Genomic DNA, 18,881 nt, shown 5'->3' with positions numbered 1-18,881 from the left:
CAATACAATTCCATCTGAATATTTTTAAATTAGATATGCACAAGTTAAAGGAAGAAAATAATTTAACCACAGGACATAATTAGCTATAGAGAACTAGATTTACAAACACATGGCATTTAAGTTCATTTAAGCCTTTTCTCTCTTAAATAATCTATTTTTCTAAATCACAGATTCTTAGAGTTCATGAACTAATTTTTTTAAAAAATAGTTTTGATAACTGCATTTCAATTGAATTGGTTTATTTTTTAATTCTATGTATTTTGCTTTATGTATTTAATAATATTCTGAGAAAAGAATATCTCACCAGATTACCAGATAAATTTAAGAAGATAAAAAGGTTATAAATGGGGCAGCTAGGTGGTGCAGTGGATAGAGAACCAGACCTGAAGTCAGGAGGACATGAGTTCAAATATGACCTCAGACACTTAACACTTCCGAGCTGTGTTACCCTGGGTAAGTCACTTAACCCCAATTGCCTCAGCGAAAAAACAACAAAAAATAAAAAGGGGGGCTCATAACCCCTTTCCAAAATAAAGCATGATTCCCTCCCAGGCTCATTTAGTGAGGTATTTCCACACTTTGTCAGTAATTCATCTACCACCTTCTTTTAAAAAAAATATGAGAAACCAGAGTAGTCAAGGGATTTGCCCAGAAGCACACAGATAACAAGTAGACAAGCTGAGATTCCAACTGAGCCCTCTGACTACAAATCCAGTGCTCTTCCAACTATTGCTAACTACCAAATGTTAGATCTCTAACTGGCTTATTCTTATTTATCCATTAATAATGTTGATCCTTTATCTTGTCTTTTAGCATCACAAGCAAACCCTATATTGAATCAGGGTAGCTGGCTAGCTTCAATGGGTCTCCACTGAAAACCTAACTAAAAGACAGGACAAGGCAAGAAAAATTCCTCTTCTGCCCATTTCAAATTTGCTTTATTTCTTGTCTGCTACACAAAAGTCCTACTCAGACACCAATAGAATGCAAGACTCTTGAGGGCTAACACTGTTTAGTTGTTTTTTCTATCAATGTTCAATAAATGCCTGCTGATTCACTGATTTGAGATAATCCTGGATTTTCAAAGGCTGTCCCAGTGGAGTGCAAGCTTTACAAGGTTCTATCAAGCTGGAAAAGGAGAGAAGATGGGGCTGATGTCTAATTTCAAGGACCACTCTAGCTCAGTGAGGAGAGGCTCATTATCAGAAGTTTGACTATCAAATGAATTTTCTTTAGCCACAGCAACCCATGAACTATCTAGTAAGATACAAAGAAGAGCACCATAAAAGTGGTGCTGTAAGTTCAGTCGTTTTCAGCCGTGACTGATTCTTCTTGATCCCATTTAGGCTTTTCTTGTAAAAGATATGGGAATGGTTTGCCATTTCCTTCTGCTCATTTCACAGACAAGGGACTAAAGCAAACAGGGTTAAATGGCTAGAATCACAAAGGATACCTAGACATAAATGAGTTGTGAAACCTCATACCTGTTAGGGGGAATCCTCATGATTGAGATCTTTAATTTACTGAAGTAATAATAGCTGACATTTATAGATCACTTTACATATATTATCTCATTTGATTCTCACAAATGATGAAGAAATTGAGCTACTGACTAATAACTAGTAAGCATTTGAGGCTCAGAATGATAAATCTTACCGACTCAAAGCCCAGCATTCCATCTATTGCACTATATATAAATACCCAATGAAAGTGCATCATCTCAAAGAAATGGCATCTCTTGTTTACAGGCTATTTATTACCATTTTCTACATATGATTCTTCTATGTATATAGTTTCTTCTTGCTAATCCCAAAAGTAAGATTATCTATAAAAAAGGAACTGTAGCTAACAGAAAATGGTCCCCCAAGCAGTCAGAGTAGAAACCTACTGTTCACTTCACAGGGAGTAGAAAACATTTACAACAAAATCAGAATGAAATGGTATTGGGGACTGTCCAAAATGTATAAGGGAAGGGCTGTGACAGTATATTGTAGTAGAAAGACGGGGAGACTTGGAATCAAGAAGTCTATATGTTCAAACTCCATTTATACCATTTATTAGTTGTATGACACTAAGTTAGTCATTGAATGTTTTTAATGTTCTATTTCCTCAACATCTGTAAGAATCAAATGAGATAATATATGTAAAGTGATCTATAAATGTCAGCTATTATTACTCCAACAAATTAAAGATCTCAGTGATATGACTATTTCCCCTAACAGGTATATTTTACAGCTCATTTATGTCTCCCTACTCTTTGTGGTTCTCCTATATTAATTCATCAAAGGGAGACCCTCCCCCCCAGCAGTGGTCTCATTTGTATTCCTTTTCCATCTCCTTTACCATTAAGAGTATACTATTTGAACACAAATTCATCCTATAGTGACTTCTCATCATATCTTGAAATATAATGAGACTATCTTTTTGATTTATATATTTCTTTGATGACACCCTTTAAACCACTTCTGCTGAGTGAATACTAGTTCACAGTAGGCTAAAAATCTTCTTATGGCCATTTCTTCATTACTCCTCTAGGTCATTCTAAACCTTAATTCTTTAAAGAATATATGTGTTTAGTAATAATAGCAAGATGATCAACTATGAAAAACTTGGTTCAGTGATCCAAGGCAATCCCAATAAACTTTGGATAGAAAATGTCACCTGCATCCAGAAAGAGAGCTTTGGAGATTGAGTGTAAATCAACACATGCTATGTTCACTTTTTTTTTTCTCTCTCTTGTGGTTTTTCCCTTTTGCTCTGATTTTTCTCTCCCAACATGATTCATAAAGAAATGTGTATTTTAAAAGTTAATATACATGAATAACAAAAACAAAAGAAAGAAAGGAAAAAAAAATCTGTGTTTTAAGGAAAAAAAAGGTAAGGGGAGGCACTAGTCTCAGGGAAAAATTTGAACTCACTAAAAGAACTGTTGTGATTTTCCAAAGAAACCTCAGTTCACTGTCCATCTACAAAGTCTTAATCTATATACTGGCTGATAAATGAGTCATAAGATTGTCCATCCATTAGCATCTTACAATTTGGACAATAACATCCTTAAGTTCAGTTAATTTGCCATAAGTGAGCCAAACTTTACTGAACACCAAGAGATCGTATTTTGGAGACTTTGTAATATTCCACAGCTTGATGCAATTTAGCACAATTTCAACTATCTATTATAATTATTAGGAATCTTGGGAGGATCAGTTCGTCTATAAACAACTCCTTTCATTGAAATTTTCTACCTAACAATAGAAAATATCCTTGGCAAGGAGCTGTCTGCCTGCCTTATGTCCTAAGTGATAATAATAAGCAGAGAGCTGTTCAATGAACAAAGCTATCACTGTTGTCATAGCATTCAAGGACTCGTGTATAATTTTGACACATAAAGAGAGCCATCTTGTTGCAAGAGAGCCTGTAGGGTTTTTATATTTTCCAAACAATGGTTTTTAAAGAAATCAATCCATAATAAGCAGAGAGGACTCTTGTGTAATCTGCAACATTCAGTTAACTGACACAATTAATATTCTATGGTAAAGACAAATGACTTTGAAAGAATTTGGAAATTCTCATCAGTATAATCAACTATAATTCCAGAAGACTAATGATGAAGGATGCTATCCATCTCCAGAGGCAAAAGATTTAAGGGTGCAAAGTAAGGCATATTTTTGTTGGACATGACTGATTAGGGAAACTTGTTTTGCTCAACGACAGATGTTTCAAATACTGGTTCTATTTTTCTTTTGTTCTCAATGATGGTGGTAGATAGGTGGGTGAGATAAGGAGAAAAAGCAGATTTTTGCTGATTTAAAAATAAAATATGTTAAAAAAAAACACATTAGACACTGTAGCCTCATTTGTGAAAGCCTGTCTATTTCCTTCTAAGTCATCAAGGATATGCTCAATGAGTGTGTAGATTACTTGCATAAACATTTTTTCTATAAAAAGGAAAATAAGTACATAGGTAGGTAGTTACTGATGTCACTGAATTGTCTTACAGGCATAAAAATAAAGTCCAAGATATTTTTAACATCTCAGCCACCTTCTCCTCCTTCAGACAGAAACTCTTTCAATCAATCCTCCAACAAATTAAAAACTGGGTTTATCTCCTTTGTATACACAAGTTCTAGCCCAGATATCTTTCTCATCTTTGCTTCCTCTAATGCCCTTTCCACTTCCTCCAAAAACATATCTAGGACTTTAGTTTAAATCTTTAATAATGAAAAGAATTTGTTATAAAAGTAAACACATTTGAGAGATCTTTTTTTCTTTTTTAGGGGGAAGAGGAGAGAAAAGAGGAGATAAAAAAGTTTGTTTGCTGTTCAGCCTTAAATGCCTTTGGAATGATATTCCCTAAATGGATTTCTTGGCAAGTCTTCCTTCCCTGGTTTTTCTTTCTTTCTTACAGGGCCATATAGATTATAATCTTCCATCACCCTTCTCCATGAATTGATTTCTTAGACTGTTTAAAGTAGCATTGCTTTTAGTAACCACATGTCACTGCTCTGCAAATAAACCAAGTGTTTGCTGCGTGAAGAAATTTTTAGTCTCTGTAAATCTTCTCATTATGCTAATTGACACATCAATTAAACTTTTATGCAAAGTTGTACTTTTCACCACACACCTCTCATTTTTCAGTGTGAGTATGGCAGCTTGTTTCAATAAGACTGGAGTTGTTATAATTAAACATTATCTTTTTCTCATTTTTACTGGTTCTTCTAATTTTCTGTTCAGCAGTGTGACTATACATTGACAATCGACTTAACAATATCCCCAGCATGAGTAACTAACTATTGCCTGTTAAAATATATCTCAATTTTCTATGATGTTACTTAGCACTCAACAAATATAGTGCCTTGTGATTATTTTATTGAAGATAACAACCATGATATATACTTATGACTTTCCAATATAAACTCTCTTTGGTTTCCTGAACCTTTACTACTGAACTATTTTCCAATTTTTTTTGACATTTTTTTCCTAGACTTATCTTGGAGTTGAAGTCGGTGAGTTATTAAAGTAGAGAAATTGATATAATGTGAAACATCTTATGAATTCTCCTATCTCTTTAGCATATGTAAGCACGTAATCTACAATTGTTTTCATAGTACTTTTTGTAAATTATGATCATAAATACATCATACAAGATACCTAAACAGCCCATGAAATGATGTTCCTTGTATTTGGGACACATGATAAAACCAATTCTGCCAACTCCTTTATTTGATTTCTCACGGTGAGCTTTGGGAGCCATCCTTTCACTTATGTCAACCTTTCTTTTGTTTTCTAGTTTTGTTTATACTGATGTCAAGATTAAGATGATTCGATTTCTAGATTTTTCAGTCACTAGACAAGTTGTCACATTTATAGCATCTTCATTGTATACTGTCTATAGACTATATAAATCCAAGCATTCACATCTTCAGATGCTGCAAGAGAAATAGGTCACAAGAGGCTAGAGGCCATTTTATATTTTTGTTTCACAGATTGATGTGATAACCATGATTATGATGATAATAGTAATAATTATTTCATATATATAAAACAATAATGATGAGTTCCAGTCACTGTCCCTTTTCCACAAAAGCATCCATAGATCTTATGAATAGGAGTATTACAATAGTGCCAGTACTATGATGGACTGGATCACATTACAAAGTCAACTGGTTGGAGAGTCGCAGATATTAAAAATTGAGAAGAATCCTAAAAATCACCAGTTCTACTTCATCCCTCTATTTTATAAACAAAAACTGAACATGAGGGAAAGGAATGGAATAAACATTTATTTACTTCTTACTATGTTACAGACACTATGATAAGTGTTTTACAAATATTATTTCATTTAATCCTCACAATAATCCTGGGGGTAATATTATTACTCCCATTTTACAGATGGAGAAATGAGGCAAAGTGAGATTATGTAATTGGCCAAGGGTCACACATCTAATAAGTGTCTTGCAGCTAGATTTGAGCTCAGGTCTTCCTGACTTCAGGTCCACTTTACCACCAGCTGCTTCTCAGAAGTAAAGTAACTTCACAAAAATCAAGTAAGAAGAAGCCAAGAAGAGTAGTAAAATAACTACATAAAAACCAAGATTAAAAACCCAAATCTCTCAACCCATTCCAATGATTTTCTATGGTGCACATAATAGGCATTTTACAAAAAACTTACAAAAATATATTAAATTTACAAAACATGCTGTCACAAGAGTTACACTGCTTGGAAGACTAGAGGAATGGATTAAAATAACTTCAAGTATTTCTCCAACCCCAAACGATTATGAATTTTGTGAATTCCTTTTAAAAGAATAAGTATTTATTCATGTCACATAGTCTCTAGAGCTATAACAAGGACATCTCTGACATCATAGCCCATGAAAGCTCACTCCTTAAGTATACAAAATACTTCATTTATACTTAATACTTCCAAAAATTCTAAGCGTGTATGATAAAGAAGAGGCTTACCAAAGTTCTGAAAGACAACTGCAGATATGATAGCATATGCTGTCATATTTAAAACCTGATACTCCTGTTTCATCTTTATAAGTAGTGTAATGCTTAGCAGGGAATAAAGATGGATTAGAAAACTTCTCTCTCCCCCCTCAAAAAAACACTAATCAGCTAGCAATAGCAAGTTCGATTACCCTCAGTCTTTGTTACACATTTCCTACTGCCAAGTTTATTTCCATATCATGTCCTTATCAATTACTTATCAATACACTCTTCCTTATCAATTCCCGACTCTTATACCTCTTTCCAAAGGCATTATATATGCTAACTACTCCTACTTTGTAATACTATCTTCCTCTTTTTCAAAAGTTCTCTGAATTCTTAAAAACATCACACATCCTCCCTTTTAAGTAAGTTCTTCATAATAAAACTATTAAAGAGGATAGCAAACATATTACTTGAGAACAGACATGGATTCATGTCTATAGGGCCTTGAGAATTTCTGGGTATCCCAGCCAATGTATGGATATATTTTTTTTTATTCAATTTATTTTCAGATGAGAATTCTCTTCTTTCTCCTTCCCCCTACATGATACCTTTTCATAATAACTTGTTAGCAAATAACAGCATGTATTCAAAGGAAGCTTAGTTCCTAATATTTGCAACCTGTGTGCATCTCCTGAGTATGGTGGTAATTGTCAGACATGGTGGAAAAAAATCTCATTTCCAAGGTTAAGGATCTGAAAGACACAGATGACTATTGTTGATAACCTTTCTAAAGAAGCAGACTTTGAGTGTTCAATCCTCCCTATTGCAGAATATAGCATTGCCTACTTCAAATTATATATTGCTTGTGATTTCTTAATTAGACCATTCCTCTTGAGCAGAATATGTCTTATATTTCCCTGTGAATTTAACACCTAATGGATGCATATGATCAATATTTATTTGTTGATGAGGACAATATCCAAAGCTTGACTTGGGAATAAATGTATGTGTAACGTACAGAGATTAAGAAGCTGGGGGGAAAGGGGAAAAATATGTGTGATACATCTTATATGTAGTCTTATTTACCAAGACACAGAAGAATCTCAGCCCCAATGACTGCCAGAACATAACAAAGGCTCCTATCATTCTCTAGTAAATCTGCATTGTGATGGGCTCTCGTGAGCACAGGGGCACCCTACACAGATTTCTGTCACTGAAGCTCACCGTTTATATGCTGAATGATCATTCTTCACACTGCACTTCATATTTTTCAATTCATCCAGCACAGCAAACATGTTGATGAACTTGCCTAGGGTGATTAAATATGCTTCAGATACAAAGTCCTTCCTCCTCTCTGCATGGCATAAGCGTCTCACCTCCCCACAGAAACGTTCAATAGCATTTCTCTGAAGAGAAACAGCAAAAAGGAAGAAAATTACCAAATCAATGAGAAAATGTTTTTCCCATAATCAATCTGATAGCATTTATTCAGAGACAATCAATCAAATAAAAAGCATTTATTAAGAACTTACTATGTGCCAGACACCATGTTAAGTGCTGGACATATAAAGAAAAAATTAAACAATCCTTGCCCTCAGGAAGCTTACAGTTTCTAGAGAAAAGAAAAAAAATATACACATACACACAATGGATACACACATAAGACTTAGTAAATGTAAGGTAAAGATGGAAAAAACAATATTAAAAACTGAGGTCCTGGGAAAAGCTTGATATAAAAAGTAGTGTTGAGAAGAGTTTCAAAGAAAAACTAAGGCTTCCAAGAGGTAGAGAAGAGGATGGAATACCTCCTAGTAGAAAGTAACCAAGAAACAGATAGTGCTAAGATTACAAACTTTGGCTCCTGGGAAAATGGTGGAGGATCTGAAAGGAAAGATAAATAAATTCTGTTTGGGACATTTTAAGTTTGATGTCTCCAGATCATTCAGTAAGTATGTCCAAGAAGCAACTGGGGTCATAGAACTGAAGTTCAGAGGAAAGATTAGGACTGAATATACAGCCTGTGTGCTATCTGTACAAAGGCTACAAATTTGATTTATTTGTATTAAGCCATTAAAAACAACAACAAAAATAAATAAACAACAACAACAACAACAACAAAAAAAAAAAAAAAAAAAAAAAAAACAAATCCAGAGCCTTATAGATATTTTTAAAATTTCTGCTTTTTGCAGATAAATCCCAGTGATAAAAATGCTCAGGCAGTGTATACTATCTAAAATAAAGGATCGAGGAAAATCCCTTCTATACAAAGGGACTTTTAAAAAGTCCACTTAAAAAAAAGTTTTAAAATATTCTTCTGGGGAAAAATGGCAAGATATTTTGCATTTTGCATCATTAGGAACTGTATAGAAGACAATGAGCTATACTGAAGGAAATGAGAAGCTTCCAAATGAAGAAGCAAGAAATAGTATTTTTCATGCACAAAGTGAAGAAGTAAGCAAAAATGGCCAAGTGTCTACTATATATATGTTTCCAGTTTAGAAGTCCCCCATAAATAATATATATTTTTCAACAACTCATGCTTGCATACATCTCAAATTTGGAACTAGGAGTATTCCACAGGAATTATAGGTTTGCCAGCATTTCTGCACACACTTAATTTCCCTGGCTTACTTTTCTGTATTTACCTGAAAGTACATAAAATTCATCAGTTTGGTGACTTCTGGTTCTAGCACCTCCACAGTCTTCTCATAAATCTCTACTCTGTTTGGTTGTTCATTGCATTTGACCTGAAGAAAAATAAAGTCATTAAGAAATTTTCATCTTAGATAATAGTCAGTCTTTTCACAAGCACTATATCTTGGCAGGATCCTGATCCCTGTAAAACTTTTTTTTTTTTAAAGTAATATTTTAATTTTTTCCCAATTACATAGAAAAATAATTTTTAACATTTGGTTTTTTTTTTAATTTTTAGATCCAAATTCTTTCATTCACTCTCCCTCCTCCCTCAGATGGTAAGCAATCTGATATAGATTATACATGTACAGTCATGTAAAACATATTTCCATGTTAGTCATTTTGTGAAAGAAAATTCAAACAAAAAAATACATGTATATATGTGCATGTATGCATATTTATGTACATATATACACTGACATGTATGTGTGTACACACATACATATTTATATATAATTAAAATAAGAAAGTAAAAAATAATAAGCTTTGGTCTGCATTAAAACTCCATTCTCTGGAGTTGGATGACATTTTTCATCATTAGTCCTTTGAGATTGTTTTGGATTATTGTATTGATGAAAATAGCTAAATCATTTAGTTATTCATAATGTTGTTGTTACTATGTACAATGTTCTCCTGGTACTATTCACTTCACTCTGCATCAGTTCATGTAAATCTCTCCAAGTTTTTCTGAAATCAACCTGCTCAACGTTTCACATAGCACAACAGTATCTGATTACAATTATATACCATAACTTGTTTAGACATTCTCCAACGTATGGGCTGGAATACTTTAATATTTTAAGGATATGTTATCTTTCTGGTCTTAAACATTACTCTCCTACACAAGCTCCATGGTCCAACCACACAGGTCTACTTCCTATTCTCACACAAGAGAGTACTTCTCTCACTTGTCTATTTTTGTACTGGTAGTTCTCTGTGCTAGGAATGGTCCTCCTCTTCCCTTCTCTTCATCATCACTTCTTTTTTTTAAATGTTAGTTTTTTAATTAAAGCTTTTTATTTTCAACATTAATTCTTGCAAAACCTTGTGTTCCAATTTTCTCACCCCTTCCCCAGATGGCAAGTTATCCAAAATATGTTAAACACACCATCACTTCTTAAAACTCCTGGACTACTTCAAGATTTGTCTCCAGCACCAGCTTCTGGAGGAGACCTTTTCAGGTTCCCCTTGTAATTAGTGCCTCTCCTCTAACGTTAACTTTCATCTATTTTGTATATATTTTCTACTTTTTATTTATATACATGTTTTCACTGTTTAGAATTACTTTTTTGGTTTCAGAGAAAGCTGGGAAAACTTGTATGAATGACACAGAATGAAGTGGGAAGAATCAAGAAAACAATTTACAAAATAGCCACACTGCAAATACAACTATCTTTAAAAGACTTAAGAAGCATGACCAATGCAGTGACCAATCACTAAAAGTAGTTATCAAGCACCTACTATGTGCTAAAGTAATGCAGCTAAAAAAAGAAAAGTGATGTCCATGTCTTCAAGGAGCTCACAGTCCAACTAGAGACCTGGTGATGGAGCATGTTTGATCATCCTGACAGAGGTAAAAGACTCAAGTTTCAGAATAAGAAAAATGATTTTGGACAAGGTCAATGAGGGAATTGCATTTTATTAACTATACATATTTAATGAATTTTGTTTTTATTTTACTTCCCCGTGGAGGTGGGAAAGCTAGAGTGGGAAAAAGGAAAAATAAGATATTGAAAATACCGAATTTTAATTTAAAAAATGATAAGATCCTTGAAAGTAGGAAGTCTCTATAATTCCCACTGTGAGCACAGTTCTTATCTTGTGAAAGTGTTCTGCCCCCTAATGAAGGCTCAACCCTTCTCTCTGTCACAGCAGACAGTGATAGTTAACAACTAGAGCCCAACTCTATCTGCTGACTTCTTGACACTGAGCTAAAATGGTCCTCAGACAAAAATCATCCAATCCATCATGGGTGCCATCTTTGAAATCCTCTGACTTCACAGAATCAATTAAATGATGGTAGAGGAAAGAGGTATACATTGTTTTGATGGACACCTGGGGAGAGCTTGAAAAAGATTTCTATGAAGTGTACAAGAACCATGATATTTTATATTTCTTTACCTGAGGAATGGCCCTGGAGCAGCTTCTCCACGTGTACAGCATGACAGCATATTCCTGACCTTCTTCCAACATCTCATTCTACAAGTGGACACAAGAACACAAAGGAACACTTTGGCAAGAAATCTCCAAGTGAAAAACATGTAATTAAAAAAAGTGAAGTGTGGTTACAATGATATAATAAGACAAATTAAACTGGACTGATTTTTTTTTTTTGTCCTCTGTAGAAAAAAACATTAAGCCTTCCCTTCAAATTTTGATTTTAGCATTCCTTTTTCCATGGCTTGAGCACTCTGCTTTAGTGAGATGAAAATGAAGATACAACCTTAAATGGTATGACCTAGCTTCCAGAGCTCAGGAAACCTTCTAACATATCTTTTAATGCCAAATTCTTCTAACCATTAAATAATGCTTTAATCAGTGCTGAGCTGGGTTTTGAGGCATATGGTTAAATCCAAATGAAAGCTGCTTTGTGTATCAATGGAACGTTCACTATTTGTCCTCCAGAAAAATGCAAATTCACATCTAAGTACTACCTACAAACTTTCTTAATTAAACATATTCGATAAAAAACAAAACTGGCCTTTGGTTTTTAATATGAAAAAGAGATAAATACTGGAAAAAAAAAATCCATGCTCTACCAGAGTATTAAGAGAAAAAAGCAGGAGGTAAATTTACAAAAGAATCACAAATGTTATACTTACTACTTCTCAATGATGTAGATGTAAAAGAGATAAGAATATATCAAATGAAAAAACTAATTATGTTTATTTTCCTCTTTATATATTTTTCCTCTTGGTGAAAATGATAGCACCTTTTCTTAAATTCCATTTTCCTTATCACTATCAACAGAATACCCAAAAAGGGGGGAGGAGAGGGATTAGGGACTAACTTTCAAAAATCTATTATTTACCATTTAGATTTCCTATTGCAAAGAATAAATAAATATAAACAAATGAATTACCATGCTAGAATGGACAGTTGCTTGTTCGATGTATCTTGCAATGCCTGTGACAAATGCATTTCTGTCTTCAAAGTTAGTGTTGAAGTTTGGCTAAGAAGAAAAAATAAAGTACAGCTTTACAAGGGAAATGGTAGGTTTATTTAAAATTAAATTATAATTAATATTAATTACAATTACTATTTGTTTTGGATTTACAAAACAGCATAATTATATTTCAAGTAGTACAAAATTATACTCATTTTACAAATGAGGAAATTCAAAGTTCAGAAATAGTAAATAGTAAAACTAGTATCCAAGTCAAGTGTGGAACCCAGAATTTCTGGTTCCAAATTCAGTGCTTTCTAATACTGTGTGGTGCCCCTTATATATTAATTGTTCAAGTGCAATTGCAATTTCTGAAAATTATTTACCTGATAGAGCAAAGAAGATGGTGGAGGTTCAATACATGGCTGCTGGTCTGGCAGTGGCAATTCCTCCAGGAGGTCCACGTTAGACAGAGCATCTTCCAGGGTCACCTGGGCAGTCATCTTGATCCTGTCACGAAGCCAAGAAAATGAACCAGGATTCTTAAACATGGATAATGTTTTTCAAATTGTTTCACAAACCTAAAAAATCTGCCCTTTCTTTTTCCATACTTTCTCCCATACTGTCGACCCTTCCCTTCCAGAGGTCTTAATGTGTCAGAAGAAAACCATTAGAGATACCAAGCCAGAAACAAGAGTGGAGGGAGTTGCAACAATTTGCAAGCTTCCTAATAATCAATGGGTATGTCAGTTTCCTCCCTCTGATTCCCACGAAGTCTCTACTGATGCTCCTGTAGCATTCAGACAATCCACCAAGCTATTGAATCAAACATGTCCTCTACTATGCACAGTCTTACACATGGAGAGACACTTTTTATCTTTTTAAACATATTTCACTAATGCCCATTGTCATTGTCTTCTTGTATCGGTCACTTCAATACTCCCCCTGCCCCTAATGACAAAAACAGCCGTGGAAAAAATCCAACATAGCAACCAGTTTTTAACAATGCATTCATTCAATGTTCTGTAATAGTAGTCCTTCACCCTTCTGCTTTGTGGAGTGAAAGCTGTTTTACTCTCTGTTCTCTGCAACCTTTGCTGATTTTTAAATTAATCCCCCCCCCAATTTATAAGCATTTATTTTCTCTGGTCCCCAATGGAAAAGGAAAAAAAAAAAAAAAAAAGAGAAACAAAACCCTTGCAATAAATCATAAAACAAACTAAATTCCTGCCAAAGAATGTTTCATTCTGGATTTCCTTCACTAGTTAATCAATCATTTGGCAGTTCTATTTCCTTTGAGTGATTTTTCCATTTTCATTATCATAATCACTGCATATATTCTCATTTGTGCTTATTTTATTCTATGTCATTCTTACAAATCTTTCCAAGTTCCTGTGAATTCTTGTCTCTCCCCCCCCCCCCCCGCCCTTCTTTCTCAAGATAGAGAAAGGAAAGAGATCTATGATTTCACAAGTATCAGAAAATCTCTAGATAATGAAAACTTTTGCTATCAATGTGGTTCAGAACTTCTTCTGAAGCTGTAAATTTCAGAGAACCGTCCAACATACAAAAAGGGTAACTTGGAAAGGGTCACATAGCCAGAATATGTCAAAGGCTGTCCTTCCTAGTTCTAATGCTCTCCAGAATGAATCACACATTTGGAGTTCCAGATTACTGTGTCATGTTTAAGTATTTGTCAATGAGTACATCCTCTTCACTTCCACCCCTTGATCTACCTTGTTTCTTCCAAGACTCAAAAAGGCTCAGAATCCACCTTCTACAGGAGACTTCTGTCTGTCCCACCAGATAATAATGACTTCTCTGAGGTCACCTCCAATTTACTCTGTAGCTTTACCTAGTTACTATAAGAACAATCTCCTTGAAAGCTGGAAAATAGTCTATCCCAGAACTTAACAGAATTCCTGGAAAAGAGCAAGTATTTAATAAAGGTTTGTTGACTGACTTTTAAACAAATCTTTTGTGGTCCCTTTTTACAAGAATTTAGCGTAAGCCAAACCTAAACTCTGTTTTAGTAACTGTCCCAAAATTCCTGCTATAAGCAACCTACAGCCCATCTGGAATAGAAGGCAGCAGTTCTATTCTGGGGTTGGGACATAATGATTCAGAGACACCAACAACAACTTGGAGCCATCTTGCTAGAAACAGAATTGAACACAAAATTCAATATAAACTCAGAGCTGGGGTAACTTAGTAGAACGTAACCTCACTGGCTTAAAAAAGAGAGTAGTGGAATAAGTTAGATTCACAAGACACAATAGTCAATGACTACAGTAAACTAGTGTTTAATAAACCCAAAGACTGCAGCTTCTAGGATGAGAACTCATTCTTTGACAAAAATTGCTGGGAAAATTGGAAAACTGTATGGCAGAAACTAACTGTCTAACACCTAGCACTCTATACCAAAATAAAGTAGAAATAGGTTCATGATTTAGACATAAGGTGTGATAATACGAGCAAATTGGGACAACAAGGGATAGTCTACCTCTCAGATCTGTGGAGAAGGAAGAGAAGAAGTAGGGAGCATTATAAATGCAAAATGGATAATTTTTCCTATTAAATTAAAAAGGTTTTGTAGATTAGATGAGAAGAGAAGCAGAAAATTGAGGAAAAGGACCCACATGTGTAAAAATGTTTGTGGTAGCCCTTTTTGTAGTGGCAAAAAACTGGAAACTGAGTGGATACCCATCAGTTGGAGAATGGCTGAATAAGTTATGGTATATGAATGTTATGGAATATTATTGTTCTGTAAGAAACGGCCAGCAGCAGGATTTCAGAGAGGCTTGCAGAGATTTACATGAACTGATGCTGAGTGAAGTGAGCAACAACAAGATTAAGTGATGATCAACTCTGATGGACTTGGCTCTTTTCAACAATGAAGTGATTCAGGTCAATTCTAATAGACTTGTGATGAAGAGAGCCATCTGCATTGAGAGAGAGAACTGTGGGAAGGGAGTGTGGATCACAATATAGCATCCTCACTCTTTTTGTTGTTTGTATTGTGTTTCCTTATTCATTTTCTAAGTCATTTTAACTATCATAAATACACAAATAAAAAATAAAGGACATATGAAGAAAGACATTATCTACATCTAGAGAAAGAACAGATATATGGAAGTATGTATAGAATAACACATACATTCTCTCTCTTTCTCTTACACCTATTTATGTCTAATGGTAGCCCATCTCTAGGGCAGATGGGGGAAAGGAAGAAAAAAAGAAAAAAATTTACACGATATCTTTGTTGTTTATTTGGAGGGAATAACAAGTTATACATGGTAAATTTGCAGTTTCATGTATAATCGTGTTTTTTATTGTACTGTTATGTTATATAAATGCTTGTTTTGTTCCATGATTTGAAAATAAAAGAAATGCAAAAAAAAAAAAAAAAAAGAAAAATACTATAAAAATATCTTTCCCACTAGGAGATATGGAGATATTCTTATGGGTTCCCACAAATTCTGATGCCCCATATTCACTCAAAAACAAATAAAGAGCTCAAAGGAGATGGCTCATTTGACCCCAAAAGAGTCAGGGTCTGAGGTATGTAAAGCATTTTTTTTTTTTAGCTTTTTATTTACAAGATATATGCATAGGTAATTTTTCAGCACTAACAGTTGTAAAACCTTTTGTTCCAATTTTTCCCCTTCTTCCCTACACCCCCTTCCCCAGATGGCAGATAGACCAATACATGTTAAATATGTTAAAGTATATGTTAAATACAATATATGTATACATGTCCATATAATTATTTTGCTGCACAAGAAGAATCAGACTTCGAAATAGTGATATAAAGCATTCTTGAAGAGGCAAAAGAACTGGGAAAGACAAGGAAGATTGATATAGCCAGGACTTAGGCTGAAATGGCTTTTGGGGACGGGATCTGAAGGAAAGAACAAATACAGATAAACCAAGGGGAATTTAAGAAAGTAACAATACTCTCTCTTATCACCCAGATGTTGATAAACTTCATAATCCCTTTAAAATATCTCCTTTTGTCTGGATCATTAGTCACAAAGGTCATTAAAAAAGAAAATTGTGTAATCATGTTTAACAGCCCAGAATAAAAAGGAATGACAGAGGAAATTCTAGGACAGAATGGCAAAAATTAAGCCTATTTTTTATACTCTACACGTGCTACATATAAACATGATATATGTCAAATTCCCTATTTAATATCATAGAGAGAAGAAAAAATCACCATCATTTAAACTTTGTCATGAACTCCTAGTCCCATTGTGAACAGTTGGGGATTTGATGCTGGGATATGATTAGAGGGAAGAGAATATTTTCTGTTTTGAAAAATATGACCTTGGAATTATTGTTATTGAATTGTTTCAGTAGTGTATGATTCTTTGTGGCCCCATTTGGGGTTTTCTTGGCAAAGATACTAGAGTGATTTTTTTTCCAGCCCATTTTACAGAAGAGGAACTAAGGCAAATGGGGCTAAGTGACTTCCCCAGAATGCAATAGCAAGTATCTGAGACCAGATTTAAACTCAGGAAGATTAGTCATCCTGATTTCTTGCCTGGTACTCTATGAGTACCATCTGGCGGCCCCAATCTCATTTGATTATCCCAAAAAATCCTGTGAATATGGAACTACAGTGATTATTTTCTAACATGAGTAAAATAAAGCTCAGAGGATAATTAACCTGCTCCACAGCCCCACAGTAATATCAGGAACCTCTTGGATATAGTGAAAAGAATCCTGGATTTGTAGTCACAGGACCCGAGTTCGAATCCCAGTTCTTACTATATAATTCTGGGCAAATCACTTAATTTCTCCAAATCTGCTTAGGAGATGATCCCCTAAGCTTCCTTTCATCTGGGATCTTAAATTTAGAGGTGGGATTTGAACAATGGTCTTCCACTCAATCTATAGATCTTTGTTTGCTAAAGATACTAGAGTAGATGAATTAAACACAGAGCCAATTATTTATATTTATCAACAACAGTGGGAGGACATGGAGAAAGAGTAATCACATGGCTCCTCCTAAATCCCCAATCTGCTGACTCCAAGATGTTTTAAAGAAACTACAACTCTAAATGGAAATTGGCTTCTCTAGAAGAAATAAAACAAGTTTTTGGAACATCAAAACAGCCAAGAAATCAAATATTCTCTCTAGAACACCACATAACACCTAGATCGTTGCTTATGAACATGGTATAAATCCCCAAATGATGTCTCAGCGCATTTTCTGATCAAATCTGATCTCTGAATGTAAATTCACTGAATGTGAATCACTGAATGTAAATCACTAGTTTTCAGATCAAAATTAACTAGAGGTTAATTAACAGGTGGGCAGTTTGTCTCAGAACCACAAAGCTTGAGAGAGAAAACCACAGCTGAACAACCAAAAGCATGAAAAACCTTTCAGTGAATTAAAAATGGTTAGTGGTAAAAAGCCACAAACTTTCTGTTTTTAACACCCTACAGATCTCTGCAACCTCAGGGGGGTAATTTCCCCCTAAATATCTTAACCTCATCAAGTAAGTGCTCTTCTAGAGATGGACAATTTCCTTAACTATCTTGCTTTTGGTTGCTTAAGTCTAAAACAAGACTTGGGCAACAAGTGACAAAGGTGGTGATCTGCCAATCTCATGGGTTGGAAAATACTATCAATGGAAGAATACCTTATTTTACCTAAATAGATATATTTTTCAATAGGTGGCATGTACCTGGACAAGACATATTTTTAAGTTTATATATGAAATTTCCCATTATTCAAACAAATAATAAGCATCTCCCTTAACTTAAAGCAAAGTTCACCCATTCATACACCATACAGCTAATTTTTCAGATAGTTCACAGAAACCAATTTCCTTCATCTGGTAAAACTCTGACACAAAACTAAAGCAGTCATGCTTCTCCCAATCCCATATACACTTTAATGGTTTTTGTTTGTTTGTTTTTTTACTATACCTGTAAAAAGCACAATTTCTGGCATACTATTAATTCATTGTTGGTGGAGTTGTGAATTGATCCAACAATTATTCTAGAGTACAATTTGGAACTATACCCCCAGGGCAATCAAACTGCCCTTTGATTCGATTCAGCAATACCTCTAACTAGGTCTGTATCCCAAGACATCATTAAAAAGGGGGAAACAACAGAAAGGACCTATATGTACAAAAATATTTATTATAGCTCTTTTATAGCAGCAAGAAATTGGAAGTGAGGGAAAGTCCATCAATTGGGGAATTGTGGTATATGAAAGTAATGGAATATTATTGTGCTATAAGAAACAATAAGCAGACAGAATCGGATAAGTGAGCAGAACCAGGAGATCATCATATACAGTAATAATAAAACTATGGGATCATCAACTATGATTAACTTAGCTCTTCTCAGCAATACAATGATCCAAGCCAATTCCAAAAAACTCATGCTATCTACAGCCAAAGAAAGAACTATGGAGTTAGAGTACAAATCAAAGCAGCTTATTTTCACTTTTTATTTTTTCCCCATGGCTTTTTTCCTTTTGTTCTGCTTCTTCTTTTACAATATGACTATTGTGGAAATATGTTTAACACGACTGTACATGTTTAACCTTTATGAGATTGCCTACCATCTTGGGGAAAGGGGGAGAAAAAAAATTGGAACTCAAAATCTTATTTAAAAAATG

At 34.4% G+C, this 18,881-nt stretch overlaps 1 protein-coding gene across 2 annotated transcripts in view; it reads right to left on the bottom strand.

The window, feature by feature from the left end:
* Nucleotides 1–18,881, bottom strand: part of CYFIP1 (cytoplasmic FMR1 interacting protein 1) — a 159,885-nt gene that overhangs the window by 88,456 nt on the left and 52,548 nt on the right. Inside the window, exons 2-6 of one of the 2 annotated variants that reach the window (XM_031959085.1) lie at nucleotides 12,622–12,745; nucleotides 12,212–12,301; nucleotides 11,251–11,328; nucleotides 9,081–9,182; nucleotides 7,660–7,841 (exon numbers count right to left, since the gene is read on the bottom strand). In XM_031959085.1, coding sequence (XP_031814945.1) covers nucleotides 7,660–7,841; nucleotides 9,081–9,182; nucleotides 11,251–11,328; nucleotides 12,212–12,301; nucleotides 12,622–12,738 — 569 coding nt within the window. In that variant the 5' untranslated portion in view covers nucleotides 12,739–12,745. Of the gene's footprint in view, nucleotides 1–7,659; nucleotides 7,842–9,080; nucleotides 9,183–11,250; nucleotides 11,329–12,211; nucleotides 12,302–12,621; nucleotides 12,746–18,881 lie in introns of those variants that run through there. The other variant, XM_003765622.3, reaches the window with a different exon arrangement.

This window comes from Sarcophilus harrisii, chromosome 3, assembly GCF_902635505.1.
Source record: "Sarcophilus harrisii chromosome 3, mSarHar1.11, whole genome shotgun sequence".
Classification (NCBI taxonomy): Eukaryota; Metazoa; Chordata; class Mammalia; order Dasyuromorphia; family Dasyuridae; genus Sarcophilus; species Sarcophilus harrisii.
This window is presented reverse-complemented; position numbering and strand designations above follow the sequence as displayed.